General features: G+C 47.9%; 1 protein-coding gene and 1 non-coding gene across 8 annotated transcripts in view; both read left to right on the top strand.

Moving 5' to 3' along the window:
• Positions 1–24,295, top strand: part of WHRN (whirlin) — an 80,112-nt gene that overhangs the window by 4,892 nt on the left and 50,925 nt on the right. For all 7 annotated transcript variants that reach the window (XM_032478275.1, XM_032478272.1, XM_032478274.1 and 4 more), the window contains exon 2: positions 19,370–19,588. In XM_032478275.1, coding sequence (XP_032334166.1) covers positions 19,370–19,588 — 219 coding nt within the window. The remainder of the gene's footprint in view (positions 1–19,369; positions 19,589–24,295) is intronic.
• On the top strand, positions 11,365–11,436 carry TRNAV-GAC. Its single transcript has one exon. It is a non-coding gene; the product is annotated as a tRNA-Val (tRNA).

The raw sequence follows: 24,295 nt of genomic DNA, 5'->3' as shown, positions 1-24,295 counted from the left end.
GGTGGGGCTCCCATCCCTCTCTTGAAGCCTATTTGCTAAATCAGCAGTGATGGGTCCAGATAAGGCAAGCCATTTACTATTCGCAATTATGTTGAAACTTTTGATTTTTGAAAAGTCTATCTTGAATGAACAGGAGCCAAGCTAATAACAATAATAATAAAGTAGATGTTCCAAAGATTTTCAGCCAAAAATGCTTGATAAATTGGCCAAGGAGTCCACAGACTAGGGATGCTGCATTGGGCTCTGCTGCATGTTTGCTGTGTGACCTTGAGCCGGTCACTGACCCTCTCTGGGTCCTAGGGTGGATGAGCCAGGGGCTGCCCAAGATCCCCTCCAGCCCATCCTGTGATTTGCTCAGTATGTACTACACAGAAGCCATGTAAAACATCTAATCTGGTGTTTTCTTGTTCTTTTGGAATTGCTTTCATTTAAGACAAAGAAAGTTGGCTAAGGATTGGGAGACAACAATTTTGGCACTCTTGTGTAGCCTCTTACTAAATCAAGAAATTGATGGGTTGCACACTGCGCTGACAAGAACTTGATTGCTGTCCCTCAACCCAAGAACACTAACCCTTGTGCCATTCCAGAGTAAATGAGAAAAAGACAACAGGATTGTGGCATGCACAGCACCACCCTGGGAGCATTCAAAATCAAATTGATTTACCTGCTTGCTTTCTGAGTCCCTGATTCTGTGGGTAGCAGGACGTGGGGTATCCGTGTGCTGCTGGGATGTGTATATGGATGTGTGTGTTTCATCTTGATAAAAATTAACAGCTTCACTACAGTCTCTGTATCCCCTCGGGTACCTCTGAGGAGCATATTAGACTTTGAAACGTTCCAGAAGTTTAAAATAGTGGCTGGCTCTTTTATTTAATTAGCGTTATCACACCCTCCCTTCCTTTACATAATAAGCCAGAAAGAATCTGTCTGTATTAATATAAGTTATTGTATTTGGTCCATCACATTTGAAACGACACATTTGTCATTTTCCTGTTGTACATGGCTAGCTGAAGCCATTACAAATTATTAACGCTTCCAACTTTGTGTCTGAAATGCAGCTTCTCCTGCCCGCCTCATTCCTGTATTCCAATTTGGAAACTGTGGGTAATGTATTTGTAGGGACACAGACTTTCCTCTGGCCCTGCACCCACTCTTAGGTCTTGTGAGTCCTGCCAGCAGTGACATGTTGACAGCTCACTATTAATAAAACCTTTATTGAATGTGGGTTTGATTGCTGGATCCAGAGTGTGATGCAGTTCTTTGAGAAGGTCCATTTCTTTAATTTAGTCTTGTATGTTTATTTGGCTCAAGGAGATCCTCAAGGTTTTTGGAAAATGATGGTTCTTATCTTTGTGGGACACAATCCTCTTTCTACTGGTTATTTACTGTTCAAATCAAAGAAGCATTTTTGTAGGGTGGAAGAGAATGCCTTTATTTTTTCCAGAATTGATATTTTTAGTAGAAGATTCCTGCCTCCTGACTTTAAGCTGGACGGGAAAGAGATATAGAATCACCCCAGCGCTAGCTTCTTGTTTTTCTGTCATCCCCACCCCCTCTAGACAAACTGGAGTTGTTTACTACCTGCCATAGATTCATCATTTGGATGGAGCTGCAAGGATAAGTATGATCCTTTAACCCCCGACCAATTGGATTGTGTGCGTGTTGTTGCTTCCCAGCTCCGCCTGCCTCCAGCCACACGGCACGCAGCCTGTACGTACCTGTCAAGTGAACGCAGCCCCTCGCATGCCTGTCTGCTCATGCTCGCCGCACGTGTGCATCTCCTCCGAGTCATAATCCCCCCTCCGCCCTTCAAAGGGCTTTGCACTGAAGCAGGCGTCCATGGGGGATTAGGCTCCAACTGGCTTTCCAGCAAGATTCTTTGATGACCTTCTAAGGGCGGCGTTTGGTCTCCACTGCTTAGGGACCCCAGACTACTGCCCGGCAAGGATCAGAGAGTTTGATTAGAGGAAATGGCATTTAATGACTGGAGGTGGCTGGAGGCTGAAATACAAATCTTTCAAAACTGATTCTTTTTCATTCTTTTTCAAAACCCCCCAAGCAAGAATCTGATGTTAACACTGAGCTCACACAGAATTCTAATTGCGTCCTGGGGTGGGGCTGCCTTTTAAAGACTCCTGTGCTGCAGACACTTCCATTCCAGGTGGAAAGGGTGCAAAGAGCAGGAATCAGACTCTCCATTTGCTTCCCATGCACTCCTGGTGTCAGCTGCAGGAGGCAGCACCATGGGGCCGGTGCATTTGTGTTTCAATCTTGCTTTTCTGAAACACTATTGGGAAGAGAGGAGGCTGACTTAGTGTGTGCCTACTGTGTGTCAGGTGCTTTCTCCCTCCCAGGGGAGCCAGGAGGGTCATGCTCAAGGAGGTGAAATTGACTAGCCCAGGGTCACCTTTGGGAGTAGGAGTTAAGTGACCCTTTTGCCTTACCTCCCTGTCTGGTAGCCAGCCCTAGGGTCACACAGCCATCCTCCTGGAAGGCAAAGCCAGCCTCCTGCTGGAAGGCAGGCAGACAGCACAAGTTTGTGCCTGACACTCTGGGGAACCTTTAAAAAAACATCCAAAGCCTTCATTTTACTAAGTGGGGAGTCTGATGCTTACATGTCAAGAGAAAGTGGCACGTTCCCCTAGCGTGTCGTCAGACAGAGTCATTTGTCCACACGTGCTCCGAGCAGCACTTATACCACGCCCAAGCCCGTGCCTAGTACTTGGAAATCAGAGATGAACAGTACACAGCCCTTGCCCTCAGGGAGCCATGAAGAGGACATGAATCCACCCATGGCCACAGGTCAGCTAGTGTTGTACGTGCTGTGACATCTGCAGCCCTCTGTATCCCTGCCACCCTCTTCACAGCGGCACTGCCCACCCCCACCTCACCTTACCCTTCCATTCCCTTACCCTGCTTTAATTTCCTTCAGCACATTTGTCACTACCGGAAGGACATTTTACTCATGATCATCTGACTTCCCCGCTCTGAGTAAGCCCCATGAGAACCGAGATTTGATCTGCGTTGCTCACTCACATACCCCAGCACCGCCACAGTGCCTGGTACACAGTAGGTGTTTTAATAAATAAATAATAATTGCCGAATGGACTGATCTTACTCCCAACCCAGTGCTAGTGAGCTCAGGAGTCCTTGGTTCCTGAGGGTGAGAGCTGACAAAAACCTGCAGATTGCAGTGTAGTGGGGGCTGGATAGAAGAAATCAAGCGGAGCCAGAGGCTCTAGTATGTGCTTTACCAGGAAGCTGGCTGTGTGTGGGTGGATCGTGTGGCATCTCTGAACCTCAGCTTTGGACCTGTGAAATGGGGATAGCTACTGCCTGCCTGCCCCCTTCCCAGAATGGCTGTAGGGGTCAAATGACTTAACAGGTTCGAAAACATTTGGTAAGTCGGAAACCCTCAAATACTATTTTAGTGAAAGGCCTCGAAATAAAAGTGTGGTCTGTGACTTGGCGGGCAACAGCTGTTTTCTGTCCACTGCAGCCTCAGGCCACTCTGAGAGACTCCCCCCACCCCCCATGGCCGTTCGGTTATTTCGTTTGTCACACAGTCCCAGAAGTGGGCTACTTCTGCAGCCTGACTATGTCTGAGAAGCCCAAATAGAATCATTTATGCATTTTGAAGCAATCAGTGAACAATTTTGGGTGAGATATGTCTTCTGGCTTTTCCTTCAAACAAAAACAAAAACAAAAGCCCTGTTCAGTTTTCAGGAAACCTCAACATTTCGAGTGAAGGCCAAGTTCCTGCTAATCACACATATGCTTCAAAGATTGCTTTATCTGAGAATGCATAAACGGGTTTATTTTTTCTCCTTTTCCAGTCTCATCCCCTTTGCCTCCTACCCCCTTTGAGAATTTGTGTTCCTTCTGCTAAATTGGCTGTGGTTTTGCTTCAGCTGGCAGCCAGTTTCATAGTTATTTTTCCTCTCTACCTGAGTTTTCATAATATCAGCATCCTCTCAACTTTGAATGCAAAGCAAATATATCAGCTTCCCATAAACAAGTCCCAAAATGTCCTCTTTACGGGACTGCGAAGCTGCAGGTTGCAGGGAGGAACATAGTAAAGTGACATCAAAAGGGCGTTTCCAAATACCCAGAGCCTTAGAAGTGCTGATTCACAAGTGTAGCTTTTGCCTGAGAATTAACAAGCCCCCTCAGGCGAGTCTTCACAGCTCTGAGGTTTGGATCCCTGCCCCCATCTCTGCCCTACCTGCCATTTATCCACATAAAGACTTGGTCAGAGTGGCAGATATACTCTGTCCCCATCCTTAGCTGTTTGGGAGCACGATTCCAGATGTACAAGGTCAGCTAATATATTGGATAATCAAGGGAAGGGAGGTCTGTATCCGAGAGCTACCTTTTGGAGGTGGACCTGGGTTCATCTACCAGTGTACTTGGCTGTGACCTTGAGGGCTCCCTTTGTCTCTCTGTGACTCAGACTCCCCCACCAGTGAGCCTGGCTCACTGTCCTCACAAGCAGGTCACTGATGCCGCTGCACATCAGAAGTTTGAGAAATAAAGCCCTGGAGATCCCACTGCAAACATTGAGATGAAAAATATTATTGATTGCATTTGCTTGGTTTTGAAAGTTTTCTGTTATGCCTGTTTAGTTAAAAAAAAAAAGTGCCATTGGAAGGAAATGCTAGGACTCAGGGCCCTCGTGATCGGTCATAGCTACTTGAATTGTAGAGTCATTTACTGAATGTAGTCAATATTCCCACATAGACAGTTTCTTTAAAAATGTAATTACTCAAAAAAAAATTTCCAGGAATTTTGTGAGCTGGCTATTAAACAAAGCCATCATTAAAAATTAAATTATATACACTTTAATTATATTAAAAACAAAAGAAATAAATACTCAAAAAAAAAGTCGTTACTCCTATCTGGGTGTTGGTACCTGCATTTCCTTTTTGCAGCATTAATCAAGCCCAGGGGTTGGATGGAATCGCGTGTTCTGACCTCCCTTAAAAATGTGGGAAGTGAGACAGATGCATGGCCCAGAGGCCAGGATGTGACAGCCTTGTCCCCTCCATCATATCAGCTGCATCCTCAGCTGTGTTCCCCAGCATCCTTCCCTGATGGGCTCCCCAGGGGCCCTGATGAGGCAGCAGAGGAGCTGGCTGTTTCCAGAACCCATTTAAGCAATTAATGCAGGTGAAAGAGGTGATTTGACAACATGGGCATCTGCACTTGGGAAAAACTCCTGTAATTTATTTCAACCACTTCTGGAATGGTGTGCTAGGCTTCATTAAGAGGTTTCTGATTAAGAAGGGAAAAGAAAAGTTGTCCAGCTATGAGAAATTAACCTCCCATGTAGGCAAGGAAGCTTCGTGCAGAAGTCCCTGGGGAGGGGTCCCCCTTCTGCCATTTTCATCCTCCTGGCCCCAGATGGAGGGTGTGGTGTCCTTCGGTGTGTCTGGACCCAGCAGACCTTTATCCTTTGCTTCATCTCTCTCCTGCCTCCCCCATCTTTCTTCCTGGAGGGCCCGAAACCTCTCCCAGATTTTCCCCAACTCTCCCCCTTCTAAGAGTCTTTCCAGATCCTGAGATTTGAAGTCTCCTGGGTAGGTCAAGATGTTCAGATCGCCCTCAAATTCCTCCCTCTCTTCCTCCAAATGTCCGTCTTCTCACCCATCTTCTAGCTATGTTGTCTCTAAACAGGATCTGTGCCTCCCTTTAGTGTATTTATTTATTTTATTTCTATTTTCAGCTCTTCTCCAGTATTAAGAACAACCTTTATTTGCCCTGGAAGCACTGGCTCATCTCTGACCCTCTGATGGCATCTCTCCACACACCCACAAGTCGTGGACATTTCCCAAGTTAGTAACCTTGCCCTGCTCCTCTTCTCCACGGTCTCCACTGGGGACTGCACCGGCTCTGGTGAGGTTAGGGTCTCTGGGCCTGACCTTTCCCTGAGCAGGTCTCAGACCAGTCCTCCCCGCCATCGCCACTGCCCAACTGCCGAGGCCTCCTCGCTGTCTGTCTCCCGTCTTGCTCATATGCCCACCAGTCCATTCCGCATCCCAGAGGCAGGGTGAACTTCCTAAACCTGGATCTGATTGAGCCATGCCCTGCCTAGTGCCTCGCACTGGAGCTGGGAGCCCATGGCGCAGAGGCCGAGCTCCTCATCTTGACGTTCGGCTGCTCATGATCTGATCCCCATTTACCCGCAGTCTTTTTCTCCCGCTGTTCCCAAGTGCCACCCACACTTGGTCAGACAAGCAACATGCCCCCCGACCCCTGAAACAAGACTCTGTTTCTCTCCACCCTTTGACACCCATGGCCCCAGTGCATCCTCCCAGCAGGCCTGCCACCCACCTGTGGGGAGCCTTCTCTTTTCCCCTCAGCTTCCTCCAGGTAGTGGCCTCCTTCTCTCTGTCCTGACACAGGTTATCTGTTTCCTAGTGTTGCTCTGTGAGCAGTAATAACCTTTGTATGTGTAAATTCACTTAAACCTCCCAGCAGCCCTGTCAGGCAGGTACCCCTTTCATCAGTTCATTTTGCAAAATTGCAAAGAATTTGCCACTTGTCTGTTGTCACAAAGATGGAAAGTGGCAGAGCCGGGATTTAAGCTCAGATTTTGTTGATTTGAAGGAATGTGCCCATCACCCCAACACCAGAGACAGGCAATGTCCCACTCTGCTTGAACCTGGGCTCTGGAGACAGACGCCCTGGGTTCGAAGCCCGGCTCTGCCGCTTTGTACCTATCAGGCCTTAAATGAGCTTCTTATCCTCTCTGATTCTCAGATTCCTCTTCAATAAAAGTGTGATGGGGATAATAGTCAAATGGTGGGCAAGTTAACGTCTCCATTCAATTTCCTCATCTCTCGAATGGGTGTGTCACTGGCCATGCAGGTAATGCATTGAAGCACAGGGCACATCTATTAATCTGAACAATGAACGATCACCTACTGTGTTCACCCTGGTGTGTTGGGGTCTATTTTCCTACCAGGTGATGTTCTTCCTGGTGAAAAAAAACACGCACCCATACAAGATGCTTAAGAACTTATAATACTGAGGACACTAATAAATTTGGCTACATGGAGGGTCTTCTGTTTGCCACCGGAAGCTCTGCTTCACACTGACTTTTCACCAAACCCCCCTGGAGAGACCAAACTGAGCATCGGGAAGAGGAAGTGACAGGCCACCTGCACGTAGGTGGGAGGTGGCAGGACCAGGATGTGCACCCTGGTCTTTCTGCCTCCAAAGCACTGCTCTTGACAGCTTCTAACAAGAAGTGGGCTGTACAGCCATGGTGCTGGCCAGAGCTGAGGTTCAGTAGGTGTACGTTTCTTCCCCAATTTTTCCCGTTTGGCGAGAAAAGCCACGAGGAACCAGACCACGCAGGCCACGGCCGCCCTGCCCTTTCCCGAACGAGCTCTCTGCATTTCATTGACTGGACGTCAGGTGCAGAGGTGGTGCTGGGCACGCTCCGCCTCTGTTCCTTGTCCGTCTCCCTTATCTCTCTCGCCATGCTCTGACCTTTGTCAGGATTTTATTTTGTACGTTGTCTGTGGAAATTCCCATAATAGATAACTGTGACCTCAACTCAACCCCCATGAGGATAAACCTGTAACTTATGAAATTATCTCATTGAATGGTGAAGTCTCGAATCTGTCTCACTGTCTGCCATGTGGGCAGGACGAGGACAGTCTGCTGGGCCTTGTGTAAAAGGCGGCTGGCGGCCCCATCGCAGCCTGGACGGATCAAAGGGCCATTGTATTTGGGTCATAGGAAACACGAGGAGTAGAGTCTGCTTGGGATTTTAAAATTAAAACGTGTGGGGCGGGGGTGGGTATAGCTCAAGTGGTAGAGCACATGGTTTCAATGCACAAGGTCCTGGATTCAATCCCCAGCACCTTCTCTAAAAATAAATAAATAAATTTAATTATCCCCCCCAAATTAAAGTGTGTGTGTGTGTGTGTGTGTGTGTGTGTGTGTGTGTGTGTGTGTGTGAATGACCTAAGAGATATGGATTCAATTTAGAAACCCCAGAAAAACGCAAAGGAAAAAAACCCCAAATCTTGACAATCCCCTCCACCCAGAAGCAATCACTGTGGACAGTTTGATTCCTGTCTGCGCAGTCCCCTGTCTGCCTATGTGTGTAAATGTGGACTGGGAGCCTTCTACGAAACTGCCGTTCTGAACATGGTTTTAGAGCTTGCTTTTTTCACCAGAAAATGCATCATGACTATTTTCCTGCCTTGATAAATGTTTCTAGAACATGATTTTTAAGGATTGCATGATATATCATAGCAAAGAGGTGCATGATTTATTTAACTAATTTCTTCTTGTTGGACTGCTTTTTTTTTTTTTAAAAAAGCATTATCCATATTCCTGCTTTAGCATCTTTGCACATTAATCTTTAAGTACATCTCTAATAAAAAGTCTTTGGGCTGTCTTTCTAGAGGTGGCATTGGTTCAGGGGACAAGCAGATTTTTAAGGCCTGGGTAACTATTGCCAAAGTGCTCTTGGGGAAGAGTGTGATTTTTTACAGTCCCTCTTCCCAACATTAGCAGCATATGAGACGCCTCATTTTTCCTCAGCCTTGCCAATGCTGGTTATTGCATTTCTTCTCCACTTTTGCCAATCTGATAGACAAAATGTATCCTACTCGAATTTGCATAATTTAAATAGTGAAGTTGAACCCCTCTGCATGTTTATTGTTTGTAAAGCTGTATATGCATATATACAATGTACAGAATATACATCCTATGCAATATTATATATTACATACATATTATATACACATATATGTATATAATACACATGTAATATACTTATATTTGGTGTACAACTTTTTGATGTCCTATGCCTTTGGTTTTTTTTGGTGGGGGGAGGTAATTAGGTTTATTTATTTATTTATTCTCGGAGGAGGTACTGGGAATTGAACCCAGGACCTCATGCATGCTAACCATGCTTTCTACCACTTGAGCTATACCCTCCCTCCACGTGCCCATGTAATCACAATAATTTTACATTTCTGTGTCATCAAATCTGTCAGTGTTTTTCTTTGTCATATCTGCTGGGATTCATCCACCTTGAATTCAGATTCTTCAGTCTAAGGGTGAATTAAATTGGAAGACCATCCTGGTGTTAACTGAGAATGCACAGAAAAAGAGGAGGGACAGGAATGTGGAGAGTCAATGAGAATACTCCCCACACATGTATTCACTCATGCACTGAGAAAATAGTATTGATATAAACTGATGTTCCTAATGGATGGATGTGCTACGGTCCTTCATTCTAGACAAAAAAACACTCCATTGCAAACCCATCAAAGCTCATCTTGTGATTATATTTATGACTTCAAGAATCTTGTTAGTTCTTCCTTAAAGGAAAAAAGAAAAGAATACAGAGACAAAATTTAAAAGAACATTTGAACAGCCATTTACTTAAATTATAAGGGACTAAAAGCCAGGCTTAGTGGATAATTGAAGAATTGCATTTAAAAGGAATCAATATCTTTCTGGAATCTGCTCTGTCCTCATCTTGTGAGTTGTTTTGCAAAGGGATAGTCACTTTGTCACTATCTTGTAAATTTCTCATGGCATTATCCTCAAGGACAACTTTTTTTTTCCCCCTCTCTCTGATTCTTCCTGTTTTCCTTTTTCTCACAGTCTTAACTCACTAAGACACTTAGGACCAAAGATACTGGGGAGCAGGGGCTTTCAAATGTCAGGTCCCGGTTCCAGCCTCTGGGATCCTGGCATTCCCAGCACTGGAGCAAAGATTTCCTTCTGTATCTTTACAGTGAGCCTTTGGAGAAGGTCAAATTCATAAAGAAAAGAGAGTAGAGGGAATTAACAGTTGATTTTTGAAAATCTACTTACTAAGACCCAAATTAAAGGCAAATTTAAATATCACTAAAGAAAACTGCAAAGGGGGAAAGAAGATGTGGATATTCCCACCCTCCTTAAATAGTCATCCCTTTTCTGCCATCTCCCCTGGCCTTTATCTCTATTCGTGTTTCCGCAGTGCTTTAATTACCTTCTTCCTCTCGTTTTTGCTTTGTACGTACATTGTCGTGGAGCTGTGTTTCTAGGAGGGGGTCTTGGATGGGCTCATACAGCTGATCTGCAGTCCAGTTGATTTTCCCTGGGATCCAGCAGCTCAAGGAGGTGAGGTGGCCACGAGGAGCCAGAGCAGATGGACCACGTTGCGGCTCAGCTTTGCCTCAGATCCTGGCCCCCTGATGGGCACACAGATGTCAGGGACCCTGCAATGTACAGCCCCCTCCTCCCTTTCTTGGCAATATAGTGGGTTCTTACCATACTATTGCCTGCTTATGTCAACATTCCACAAGAATAAAGACAAATAATTTTGGACTTCAAGGGAATGTTTACAAATGACATGCCTTCTTAGACCAAAGTCAGCAGCAGCTAAGTATTTCTGGGAAGTGGAGGGAGAGAGATGGGATGAGAAAGCAGAGTTATTGTCCAAGCGTCTGTGAAAAACATCTCTGCTTCCAACTGCATTTAGAAGATATCTAATCCTTGAGATGTGCTTTAGCATTCATTCATCCACTTGGCAATTTTTTATTGAGCACCTCCTATGTGATTGGTGTGATTTAACACCATCCTTATCCTCTGCACATCCCATTTATCCCATTTACTTATTTGTTAATATATTTTTAATTAATATTACTTCCTACTTCAAAAATAACTGAGTGACTGAACCTAAAAAGTATATCATGAAAAAGGCAGAGAGATCAGAAACCATATTGGGAAGTATATGTATGTGTGTGCGTGTGTGTGTGAGAGAGAGAGACAGAGAGAGAGAGGTGCTGTCTTTATAGGAATAGTATTTCATATTTAAGTGGAATTCTGAGCTTTCTAGCAACCAGAGCAAAAAGGGAAATTAATATTTTTTTTAGATTCTATTAGAGAACTCATTGGTACTTCAGGAGAGGTAAAATTCCTGACTGGCAGTCAATTTCAAGAGGAAGGAGGTCAATTTCAGAAGGAAAGCAATTACAATTGCATTTTTTCATTGTCTCTCATTTTATGTGGAGCCACCCACGATCTCCTGTCTTTCACATTTATTGATAAATCTGCAACCAAACCAGAAGAATTTCTTGCCTTCTCTGTCTATTGAGGAAAATGTAGATAAAATAATCACTTGTATAAGTAAATATGTTGAGATATGTACTTTCGGGGACAGGGAGCAGCATGTGCAAATAGCTTGGAGCGCTTGATAGTTACTATAAGAAAGGCCAGGTGGAGGGGCAGGAGATGAGGCTGTTCAGGCAGCAGGACCAGCTGCACAGGTGTGAGATGCACTGGTAGAGTTTGGGGCAGGACGGGGGCAGGGTCCACTTGCATTTTAAGAGGATATCTGGGGGATTAGGAGGTGGAGCTCAGTGGTAGAGCTCATGCTTGACATGCATGAGGTCCTGGGTTCAATCCCCAGTGCCTCCATTAAGGGGAAATTTTTTTTTAATTTAAAAATAAAGCAATTGAAGAAAAATAAATTTAAAAAAAGTAAAATGATGTTCAGCCTTGTAGAGACTGATTTTGGAGGCTGGGAAGCTATTGCAGTTAGTGGCCTCTGTAAAAGGTAATAATTAACACAGATAAAAACATGGTGTAGAGGAAGGAGCTCTGAAGACAGAGTGCTAATTCAGGCTTTTACTTTCTCATGACATTAAAATATGCCACTGGGGCAGAGAGTCCACACAATCTCTGTCCTCCGTCAAAGTGGGGCTGAATAGGGAGGGTCCTTCCAGGGCATGTGGTTGCATCTGGGATCGGCTCAGGGCTCAGAGTCCAGGGCCTCTCACTTATATACAGCCTGTAAGACCACACCCCCTTTTAAGACCCTCTCCTTGCCTGTCTTGTAAGGCCAAGAAGTAGCACTGACCATGTGTTATCTGAACCTTCTTGACCTGGTGAGACAGACATGAATTTGGAGAGTCCAAGATTCATATCCAAATCCTGCCTTTTATCCTCTTTGTGACCTTGCATAAGACACTTCACCACCCAGAGGCTCTTTCTTCACGTGTGTAGTGGATAGAATAGAGTGTGTGGTCATCACTCTAATTTTGCTGTTACCGATAATATTAACCACCATTTGCTAGGCACCTGCTATGCGCCATGCCCAGTGCAAGATGCTTTGTGCACCTTACCTTGTCTGTCCTCATTTTGTCCACACGATGACTCAGTAAGGGTAGGCATTAGTAGCCCCCTTGAACAGGTGAGAAAGCTAGGGTCCACAGGGCTTAGGGAACTTGCCTGCAGTCTCATAGCTAGGAAGACGTGGAACTTTGGGAGTCGTTTTTTAAGTGAATGTACCTTTCACTGAAAAACTCTTGCGGGGGTCCTCCCCCTAAGCCACCTTTTATTTTGTTGCTTTGCAATAATTCAGTCCCCAGATGGACTTGGAATATTGAGCCAAGACTTGCCTATAGTAGGAGATATCTGGAGCCTGTGGAAGAAGGTATGAAGGAGGATGGATCCCTGCTCCAGAGTAAGCTCTGCTTTGGGAAAAGATCATTGGAAAGCCCTCACCCGATTCTATCCACAGGGCCGCGGGTAGGATTCAGGCCCTCTATAGACCTAGGTGTCATAGAGCTGCCCCCTGCAGGTAGTTGTAGGAACTACACAGGGAGGTACAGGGTTGCAAATGAAAAAAAGACGGCCTACTTGCTCCTGGGATTTCACTTCTCTGGTGTAGAGAATTAGGTGCGCATGTGCTCCAAGGTGCGTGTGCAGCTATGTTATCGCAGCATTGCTCGTGCTGGCAAACACTGAGAAACAATGCAAATGTCCAGCAGTCTGGGAGTGAGAACTCAGTGGTGGTGCATCTCTGCCAGGAATGCGATGTAGAGCAGAAAGAGATGTTCTTTTGAGGAAAGGTCCTCAACATACATTTTTAGCTGGAAAAAAAATATGGTGATAAAACGTATGAGTCAACTTATGTAAACCTCAGACAACAATTTAGTGTATGTACATCACGTGTTTGTAAAATGCACAGAACAAGTCAGGAAAGACAGACACCAAGATGTATCAGTGGTTACCATGGATGGTGGGTTGAGACTTCTACTCTGGGTTCTCTGCAATAATGATAATACCTCACCTTTCTGTACCTCTTATCTATGCTCCAGACACTAAACACTTTATGTACAGTAACTAATTAATCCTCACAACTGCCCTGTGAAATAATACTATTACCCTGTCTTATGCCTGGGAAATTGGGATATGGACGAGTTGAGTAACTTGTCCAAGGTTATCTTTGGCAGCTGGCAGAGGTGGGATGGGAATCCTTGCAGCCCTGCTTCAGAGCCTTGGCTCTTAACCACTCTGTCTTCTGCTTCTCTCTCCAAATTCCAGGTGTGTCTGAGGTGTGTATGTTCACACAAGTGTGGAGAAGCATAGGATGGTGACCTCAGGCTGCCCGAGCCCCAGTCCAGGGCACTGCTCTTTCTGTGGCCTCAGTTGAACAAATCCCTAGGGGCTGCCTGGCATGTAGAAAGCCCAGTAAATATCTTGAATGAGTGAGCAAGTGAATGACATGAATGAATGGGTAGGTAAGTGAAGGAGGAGCAAGGAGAGGGTATAAAGAAAACAGAACATGCAACGTGTCTCCAGGAAATTGTCTCGTAGTCTTAGAGACAGAACTGTGAACGTGAGCCTACAGGGCAGATGGCAACAAGACAGAAGTGTGCCAGTACTCTCAGAGAAGGAGAGCTAGTCACTATCTAGGAAGGCTTCCTGGAGGTGGTGGGAAAGGGGCTGAGTGTCAAAGGCAGGGCTGACCTGAGGAAGTGTGGATTAAAGGAAAGAAAGACTTTTCTCAGGAGGAGGAAAGCTGGGAGGGAGAGGCTAGAGTTGCTAATGTATTTGTGTCCATGTAGATGAGAGGTTTAGAGGATTTCTAGAGCTTCTGTTCAGGAAAAGGAGCTGGCAGACTCAGGAAGAGGATTCACATGCATTTAGTACCTACTACATGTCAGGTGCTGTATAGGTAGTTTACATTCTCTTGGTGATCCTTATGACAGTTACATTTTAAATGCAGAAACAGGCACAGAGAGGTTAGGAAATTTGTTCTGTGTCACACAGCAAGCCAACAGCAGAGTCAGGATCGGTGCCCAGTGAGTCTGAACACAAAGCCCATCTAGGCAAGCGGGGGGGTCAGGAAGAGCAGGCCAGCATCATCCTTTCCTCTCTTCCCCATCACTAATCTAGGTCTTAGACCACCTCCCTTTCCTGAGTTTGAGTTCCTGAGAAGAGAAAACCTTGCCCTGAAATAAGCTGGATGATTCACCATTATGTGTCCTTTCTTAAGACTTTTCCAGAACACTTATGTCCACGCCCCTCTGGACAATAGTCTGATGGTCTTGTGACCTTGTGCTTGCACTTCGGCGTGTCTTTCTGAACACGGGAGCATGTGTGCATCTACCATGTTAACACACCTCCCTCGGTCCCCTCCCACTGTGGCCATCTCTAGTCTATTCCTCTTCTGCTGAGCAGAGAATTATGTCCCCTGGTCTGTTAATTTGGGGTTTTAAGAGTCAGCTCTGAAGAGCTGAGTGAGGCAAATCTGCCCCTGAGAGCATTAATCCAAGTAGCAAGTTACTAGCTTTGAAGACACACACATATAATTTACATTTCCACAATCATAGCACGCAGCCTGAGGAGTCATCTGGTGATGGGTAGTGTCTTAGCCATGCCATCTGCCAGGTCAGATTGAGATTTCTCTGTGATCTGACTTGGCAGAATGCTTTTGCCAGTAAATACGTGATAAGCAGGGGAGTGTAGTGCTCTCATAATAGCTCTTGCTCACCACGGACTTTTCCCTGCATCTCATGGGGTTATTTTAGCCGTAGCTCATTGAACTCGTAAGTATCAGGCACTGTACTAAAAGGGTCCCTCTACCTAAGAGAGAGTAGAAAAGAGATCTTCATTTTACAGGAGAGAAACAGATGAACAGAGAGGTTTGGTAACTTGTATGAGGTGGTACAGCTGATAATTGATTCAGGAGACTGGCTGGTTCTGCAGGTTGTTGCAGCAGGAGAGGAGTGTGGTTGACAGTCACCAACAGGCACAGGCAGAGAATGCAGGCTGCTTTAAGGTAGCTGTTGGGTGTGGTTTACCACCCACACGCAGCCTCTACAAAGAGCAGTGACACACAGTCGTAGTCCCATTGGAGAGTGTCTCCCCAGCCCTCAGGTCCCTTTGAAGGTCCTTCTGCTGCTGATGATAGTGCCAAGTTGAGGTGTGCCTCCTGCCACACCTGCGATGCTCCATCTGCCCTTCTGGTGTTTTCTTAAACCCTTTTGATCCCTCCCAACTGATACAGAACCTCAGAGCCCCAAGGTTCAAGATCTGGTCAAGGACCTGGTAGCAACTCCTTTTCTTCTAAATACAGCAATGAGCCAGAAGACATTGAAGTTTAACTTGGGGCAGGACCTTATCAATCAGTGATTCCAATCTTCTCATTGCCAGTTGGCAAAACTGAGGCCCAGCAAGAGGAGGACATAGTCCCAGGCCACCCAGCAGTACAGTGACACAATGAGGACAAGCCTGGGTCTCTGTTTCACAGCCAGAGCTCTTTCTAGTTTTCCCTGCTGCATCAGGCTGCTTGCTACAGAGGCTCACCGGTCAGGGAAGCCACTAGCTCTGTAAATTGAATGGCTGGGTGCATCTAACTGGTTGCGAGGACCACACTGTTCTCCCAGATGGTCTGAGCCTTAGGGATCAGGGTGGCGATGGCGAGTGAGTGTGGAAAGCTCGTGGAAGGATCATCAGGGCGAAAAAGCGTTGGCCAGCTCTCTTCAGGAATTAACCCCTCCGTTTAGTGGCACCCCCGTTTTTTTTTTTTTAGTGACACCTTTTTAAAATAAGCAAGTAGTTGTTTGTTTAAAAAAAAAAAAGAAAGGTGACAAGAAGGCAATAAGAAAGTAGAAGCCAGCTTCCTAGACCATCCCCTCCTCCTCCTCACCTTTCCAGAATCACACACATGGTTTAGTCAAAGAGCAATGGATGGAGCCCTTCCCACTGGGTTCTAATGGCCCCTGCACTGAGACTGTTACTCCGAGAGCCTGCTTAAATGTGGAAAGTGCTGACTCAGGAATCTCGTGTTTCTTCAGTTTTGCCAGAAAAATAAAGAAGGCAGCAGGGGATGACGGTATTCTTGCTCTCCAGGACCCAATGAAAGCCCTTATTTACCCCCCAAAAGAGCCAATATCAGAGGTTCTGGAATGGCCTAAGCTTGAGTGGCTGTCAGATTTTCTGGTCTCCTAAGGCATGTGATGGGGAAACTGAGGTGCAGAGAGGAAGAGGCTTGCCCAGGGCTGGCCGCCTGTGTCTGGGCTCTACCCTGTCTGTCCCTTCCACCTCAGATTTCCAGGGTCCCCTTCTGTACCGTACTGGGGGCAGGTGGCGCATGGGAGACTCAGTGACCTCCCAGGCCCTCTGCGGCGCCAGATCTCTATGGTGTTCTCATTGAAGGCATTAACCTCCTCTCCCTTCTCAAGGTTGCTGCTTGCCTATTTATAGAACTGACCAAGAGAATGCCACTATTGCCAGCGATACAGAATACAAATCATGCACTGTGCATTGGTTTTCATTCTCTCAGACACCTTTTTTTTTTTAACTCCTCCTTGGGCAATGCTTTTCTACACTTGGTTTCCCTTCTCAATGCAGACACTCCAGGAAGGAGAGGGGAGTGGGCTCTCCTGCATGTTGAGCCCCCACTGTGTGCAAAGGCTCAGACTCCACGTGCAGTTTCATTTAATCTACGCAACCCCTAGAGCTGGGCATTGTCCCCATTGCATGTGTGCTGCTTTGATAGAGGAAGCAGCTGGCCCCAGGACTCCCGACCAACCAGTGACAGAGGTGCCTTACATCCAGGTCTGCCCAAATCCACAACATTCGTTCTTTCCACCTGCCTTCCCCTGTTCCTGATTCTAGCATGGCCTTCCAGATCAGATGAGGAAGGTGGCCGCAGGATGATGCCTGTGCACGTTATGGTTTCTTTGGAGGCCACATATGTGCTTTCTCACTCAATCAGGTCAACCAGGTTTTTCTGAGGACCTACTGTGCACCTGGTGAAGCCTTGTCTCTCTCCAGGCTGCAGGTGCCATGAAGATATACGCACGTTGCTCTCTCTAGGCCAGCACACAGTAGGCCCAGTCAGCCCTTGTTGAATGAATGATGGGCCTCAGACTCACAGTCTGCCCCCAGGAAGGGAGCAGGGAAAAGGCAGGCCCGTTGGAGCAACTTCAAAGCATCAAGAAGTGCTGTTATGGAGGAGGGGGCGGTGGGCAGGGAACAGGGGTCAGGAAGACCACCCAGAGGCCACAGTGGCTTCTGCTGATGCTGCTCGTGCCCCAGGTGCCGGCAGAAGCCCACTTGGTCTCCAGCTGCCTCCATCCTGCATCTCAGACTTCACAGAGGTTTTATTTTCCCAGCTGTTCTGTCAGGGGAGTCCCGGAGCATACTAAAAGAACAGTGTAAATCTTTCTCTGCTCATCTTCTCAGAAATCTTTTTTAAAAGCAGGATTTTGGAGAGCTGCCATCCTCTTATCCCTCCACCAGGGACTGGCATTTAGCTGTGGAAGTGAGGGGCCCTCCCAGCTCGCCCTTCCTGCTCTGGGAGAGGTTCAGATGTCAGAGTGTCCAGTCCTGTGGCTGAGTGTCCTCGTCCGGCAGCCCCGCCCAGCCAGGGCTCCCCACTGTCCTTGAAAGCTCCGCCCTTGGCCCCTTTGGTCTGTCGAGAGAGACAGAGAGGGAACCGAGGAGTCAGTAGAATCCAGTGCTCTGCAGATGCAGGCAAGCTTGAGGGGACGGGAGAGCTAAGTGCTACCCTCCCCTTTTAGGTATATTGCTGTTTTCTGGTAGTGAACATAATATACCTTCATTCTAGAACATTTGGAAAATACTGAGCAGGAAGGACAAAATAATAATCACCCATAATCCTGCCACCCAGGGAGAAGCGCTGCAGGCATCTTGGTACATTACTCCTCAGTTTCATTTTCTTTTTTTCCCAGTGTGATTTTTTTTCTCTTAACTGAGATCATACTGTAAGATGTGATTTAGTTGCTTTTGACCCCACTTAACATTCAAATATATCACACATTCATGGCATTACTAATGCTTTGGAATGATTGTAAAATGTGATTCTAACAGCAGCATGAACTTTCACATATGCAGGTATTATATCACTGACCCTAAAGCCCTTGGTTTTGCGGTGCGTTTGCTGGTAATCCCAGTGCTAAGTGACCGTCTCCCGGAAGATGCGGCTTCATTTCACTACAGGTGCATCATGGGAAAGCAATATGGCCGCCCTCAGGGCACGGAGTTTGGGGTCACCTCTCCCTCTGGCTGTATCATTTCCAGGCTAGAAACTGTTGAGCAAAGGTGGTATCTACACTGAAAATTAGTTGCTGTGCCCAAGAAACCCCTTACTAGCTGTGTGGGCAGGTCGTTTCCCTCCTTTTCTTCAGCCGAGTCATGGAACCCCTCCCCCACAAGATCGGATTCCATGAGGATTTAAGGAGATAAAGCAGGTCAGGTACAGAACAGAGTGTCTCATACATAAAGCCATTTATAATTGTTAAGCTACCATGGTTACCAGTATTTTTATTTCTTGACTCTCTTGTCTAGTATTTTATCAGTGTCACCAAGGCCACCCCTAGGCTCCATAAGGGCTCACGTATTCAGCGTACGGTTGTACTCGTGGCTAAGGGAAAGGATACACAGCACAGTGAGCACGGGGAACAGCACGGGGAACAGCACGCGGGGCCAAGTCTGGAGGAAACCAGGCACAAGATTCGGAGTCCTCCCCCTGTGCAGCGCACAGGGTGAGCTTGATTCCTCCGGCTCTGAGTTATGGCAATGCATGTGAAGTCTTGTCTACCAGGGATGCTGGTTAGAGACTCACTGCCAGGGGTCTTTAACTGGTGCTAGGCAGGTAGGCATCTCTGCCTATACCCACATTGCAGAGGCCCCCCCCCCCGTTTTGCACAAATAGTCCAGGTGTGGTGAGCCACCCTTATCAATTCAAGAACGGTGGCAATACTCAGAATCCAAGCTCCCAGAGGCTAGCCCAGCAGGCCTTCATAAGAATGCAGTTGTGGGCCTGCTCTGTTAGCTCTTTTCTGCACGGGTATGCTAAGAGGTCCTATTTCTTGTGTTTGGACCACTTCAGGATTGGAGAGGTGGGGTGCTGGGACAGATGCCCTCATTTCCATAGGACAAAACTGAGGGCCAGTAGAGGGAAGAGACCTAGGACCTGGTCTCCTCCTCCATGTGCAGGGTCCTGAGAGGAGGCAAGTTCTGGATAATAGGAGTGTGTCCCTCATTGTGCCCTTCCCTGCTAACTTGTGCATCTGTCTCTCTGTCTGTCTAGGCCCTCAAGGGCTCCAAGAAGCTGGTGCTGTCTGTGTACTCAGCGGGGCGCATCCCTGGCGGCTACGTCACCAACCACATCTACACCTGGGTGGACCCCCAGGGCCGCAGCATCTCCCCGCCCTCGGGCCTGCCCCAGCCCCATGGCAGCACCCTGCGGCAGCACGAGGGTGATCGGAGAAGCACCCTACACCTCCTGCAAGGCGGGGATGAGAAAAAGGTGAGTTGCCCGGCCTTGGCCTCACCAGGCCTCCTGGAGGTGGAGGGCTGGCACAGGTGGGAGGCTGCCCCCCCACCCCATTCTCCTTGCCAAACCCAGAACAGAGAAGCTTCTTAGATGCTGGAAGAAGGAGCTTTGTTCTACTGGGGCTCTGGCCCTCCCCTCTCCCTCAGGTCCCTACTGAAGGGTTTACTTTGCTTTTCCTTTTGACCTGTGCAGCATATATCACAGTGCAGACTAAGCTGCTCCAACGGAGGAGTCCAAATACTATAATTAATTAATATAATGGAGGTACTGGGAATTGAACCCAGGACTGCACTGAGCTATACCCACCACGCCACACCTCCCTATATTGTGATTTAAATAAGCTACGTTTCCCCTGCTCCTCACATAGCGGAGTAAAGGGGACTGTCTAGGCTGGCGGGGCTGCTCTGCTCTCCATCTGCCATCCTCTGGGATACCGCCCCCTTATGCTTGAAGCCTAGTCCCCATCCAGCCTTTTGAGTGGAAAGGGGGACAGAGAAATCTCAGATGATTTACACTAGAGATGATTTAATTTCTCAGTGGTCCAGACCCAGGCACATGGCCAAACGCAGCTGCCAGGACTCCCAGGTCCACAGGGAACCTTTTGATATGTGGGTCTCAGGTTCTAAGGAACAGAAATGAGAAACAGGTCTTGGTCATTTTCCACAAAGTCAGAATTTACAAGGGTGTAGGCAGCTCCAGAATTGAGGCTGGGGAACTCAGGGTGCAGCCTCCAAGAGGAAAGGGATCCCACCATTTTTATTCTCTTCATCCTTCCCCTCAAGATTCATGTTCCAAGGGAGCACCTGATTGGCTGGTGGAGAGGCGCACTTTGATTGACAGAAACACCACAATTGTGGCCAGTCTGGGAGGGGTTGTAGCCCAAAGCACTATGGTGTGTTATAACCTGAAGAAGAGGCCAGGGGCATCAGTAGATGGCCCTCCAGAGGTTTCCTCCCCAAGACCATGACTGTTTCTTTAAAAAAAATTTAGGAAAGAATGAGATGGTTCCCCTGATGTTTTAAGGTTCACTCCGTGCTGTTTGCATTGAGCCCTACGGTTGCTCCTGGGACCAGGAAGGTAATTCCTGCGAGCAGCTCTCTGGTGTTTTAAGACCTTGACACAGCTTGGGGCTTTGAGCCTCTGGAGACTCTTTCTCAGCTCTTCTTTCCTGTCGATAAGACCATAACATTTATTTAATGTGTTTTGTGTTCTTTGCTCAAATGTCAATACTCAGGAAGCGGCAGTGAATTCTGTGCCAGGCGAGAGGCGGCGGGGTAGCCGGTTAGTATGCACTGTCAGAGCCTGCCTGGGCGTCTTCGAGGTGGCCAGGGCAGACTGGTGGCAGAGGTAGGCTCGAACACCCCCACCCCACCAGGCGATGTTGCTCTCTGGCAGTCTTGAGAAAGCAACACAGCATGTGGCGCTGGGTCATTTTCAAGGCCAGCCTTCCAGGGTTGGGCAGAGAACTGGCTTTATCTTTTTCTCAAGCCATTCCCTGTGTAGGGCATGATCTTAGAGTAGTAATTATAGCCAATGAAGAGCTGGCCATGTGCTGGCTTTGTGCTTACAGCATCTTTCTGAATCCTCGTGACTGCCCTGTGGGGTAGGTGTCCTTACCCACATTTTACAGATGCAAAATTAGAGACTCAGAAGGCACTGCAGCACCTAGGACTCATTGAGTGAGCCAGTCCGTACCGGGTGAGCACCCGTGGTGTGCCTGACGCTGTTTCGGGAGGTGGGAATAGAGAAATGGATAAGAGACATGAGGCCCTGCTCTGGGGAAGCTTCCAAGTGAGCTTGGAGATCATAGGAGGAATGTGACAATAATCCAGAAATGAGCATAATTGAGCCAGATAAGGTGGTGAAGATTGATGGAAGGAAATAAAATCAGGAGCAAGGATAGAGAGTGATGGGCAGGGAGGCGCTGCTGCAGTTGAGGTGGGCAGGGAGGGCCTCTGCGGTGACGGTGACGACTTCTGAGCTGAGACCCAGGGAGGAAGATGGAGCTGCCATGTAGCGCTCCGGGTGCTGAAAGTGCCGAGCACCAAGGACAGTGCATGAGGCCCTGAGGTGGGAACGAGCTTGGCACCTTCAAGGCTTAGAGAGAAGCCTGTCACTGGGATGGAGTGGATGGGAGGCTTGGAAGGACATAATTTGCCTCCAGGAGTCTTGGAATGACTTATGTAGGAATGCAGAAGGCAGAGGCTGAGAGAATCACACTCCGCTCCGGGGAGGATCCGGGTACCTCAGGAGGCAGGAAATACCCTGGGCCACACCAGAGAGGCCCTCACAGATTTTACAGCTCCAGGCTGAAGCTTCTACACTCCCCTGGGCCTCCTCTTGCTGATACAGTGTGGAACCCCCATTTCCCTGTTGAAGAAAATGTCTCCGGAGGCTCACTTCTGGCTCCTGGCCTGACTCTTCTCTCCAGCGGCCTGGTCTCATCTTCTAATAGTCCAAATAGCCACGACCAGACTCCTGGACTTCCCGTAGGCCAAACCTCCAGAATCCTACCCTTAACCCCAGTGGGGCCACACCTCCTAGGGAAATGAGTTCTCAGGGCAGTAGTGACGCAGAAATCATACATAGCAAAGTTGCCCTTGGAAACCCCCTAAGCTGTCCACCGAAATTGGTTCTGGTGTTGCAGCTCTTGCTAGAAATGCTCTTCTCTACTCTGAAGGCTGAAAACCATCCCATGAGGCTGAAGGAAGGAATGGAAAGGAAGATGGCAGGTAGCTCCTCTGGGAATCAGACCTGTCTGCTCTCAAGTCACCAACACGTTTTCCAAGGCCGACAGACTTGTTCCTCTTTCCAGCTTCTTGTTCTGTGCTGACCCCAGCCTCTGTAGTACAGATGTAGTCTCTGTATGTAATTAACTGGAGCAGATCTGCGGTGGGGGGTTAGCGTCAGTGTGGAAGGGAGAGTGAGACACTGGAGCCAGGCTGCCTGGGTTCAAATCCTGGCTCCATCACTTGTCATCTGTGTGGCCTTGGACAAGTTACATAACCTCTCTGAGCCTTGATCTCCTCTTCTGGAGACTGGAGACTGTGGCAGGGCCTACTACCCCGACTACTACGTGAGGCTCTTGGTTCTGTGCGTTGGTACACCCATAGTGCCTGGGTCAGTGCCTGGCACAGTGTAGTTGCTCAGTATTTATTACATGAATGACTGAATTAAAATGGAGGACCCAGACGCCCCCTACCACCTCCCACCTGGATCACTGGCCCATGAGCAAGTGTCAAGTCTTGTTCCACTGTGGTCTCTCGCTCCCACACAGAGACAAGATGGGACCCAGCTTGGTATAGAGGAGAGGAGGCACTGGGACTGGGTGCAAAGTCTGGTGTATAAGAAAACCCTGCAGTTCTCCCTCTGTGTTTCTCCTTTACATCACACTTACAGTGCTTCTGACACCTGATGTGTGGGTCCTCAGCTTCCATTACTTTGCTGAAGTGACTCACGAAACTCAGGAAAACAGTTTACCTACTGTTTACCAGTTTATTATAAAAGGATATGATAAAGGATACAGATGAACATCCAGATGGAAGAGATGTGTAGGGCAACTAGTGATTGGATAGGAGCTGCTCCAAGGAGGTTGTGACCTTAGGTGAGCCAGTTCCTGGGAGGGACTCAGCCATCAACAGCCAATACTCCAGCCCAGGGGCCCCTCTGAGGACAGGGACCCAGTCAGATTCTCCCCTGAATCTGTGCCCAGCCCAACGCCTGGCACAGAGTTGAGGCCCGGTTAGCGTTTGGACGGAGTACCAGTGATGGCTCACATGTGCATGGCCTGTCCCAGTCTAGGAAGGGGCCCACGTTCTCTCTCTCCCATGAGGATGTCTTCCTCATTCTTCCCAGATCATACCTGCCCAAGCTCAGCCTGATGGCTTGCTTGAGGAACACTGAAGATAATAACAACAGCTGACATTTCACAAGTGCTTCTGCTCTGTCATGACTCTAAGTGCTTCAAGTAGATAAACCCATTCATCACTCACAGCCAGCCAGCAAAGTAGGTGTGATTGTTTCTCCAATTTGATAGATGAGAAAACCGAGGCACAGAGAGGCAGAGTAACTTGCCCAGTGTTACACACCTAGCGAGGTCAATGCCAGGATTAAACTTCGACAGTCTGTCTCCAGTGCCTGCACACATAACCACCAGTGTCACCTCCCAAACACACAGACCTGCATGTGATGGGGGACCAGGGTGGGCCTTGAACCCAGGTCACCTCCAACCTATCCCAGCCCTGGAGCTGCACCGGGGCAAGGAGGGGCTGGGAAGTTGTTCCAAAGTCTGACCTCGTGTCCCCAGTGCCTGCTGTTCCCCAGACTCTGACACTTCTGGGTGACTGCTCACAGGTCCTCCTGTGAGTTCTGTGGGCCTCACGGGTGCTCTGCTTACTAATGCAGTCATCCTGTCTGATGGAGAAACAGGGGGCTGGGTCCAGATCCAGGGGCTGGGGCCACCCCATTGGGCAGCATCGCCTGGCACTGTCCCATGGGGCTGGGCCTCCCTGACGTGCCACAGAGTTTCCAGTCTTAGAACCAAATCCTTAAGAGTCATTCTGGGCTCTCTCCTGACAATGGCCTGCCAGCCAGTAGGCGCCAGCTGTGGATGTGTGGCCTTGTCTGGTTTTATCGTGTGCAAAATAGAACCACAATGGCTAACTATTGAGCATTTGCTGT

This window comes from Camelus ferus, chromosome 4 (assembly GCF_009834535.1).
Source record: "Camelus ferus isolate YT-003-E chromosome 4, BCGSAC_Cfer_1.0, whole genome shotgun sequence".
Classification (NCBI taxonomy): Eukaryota; Metazoa; Chordata; class Mammalia; order Artiodactyla; family Camelidae; genus Camelus; species Camelus ferus.
This window is presented reverse-complemented; position numbering and strand designations above follow the sequence as displayed.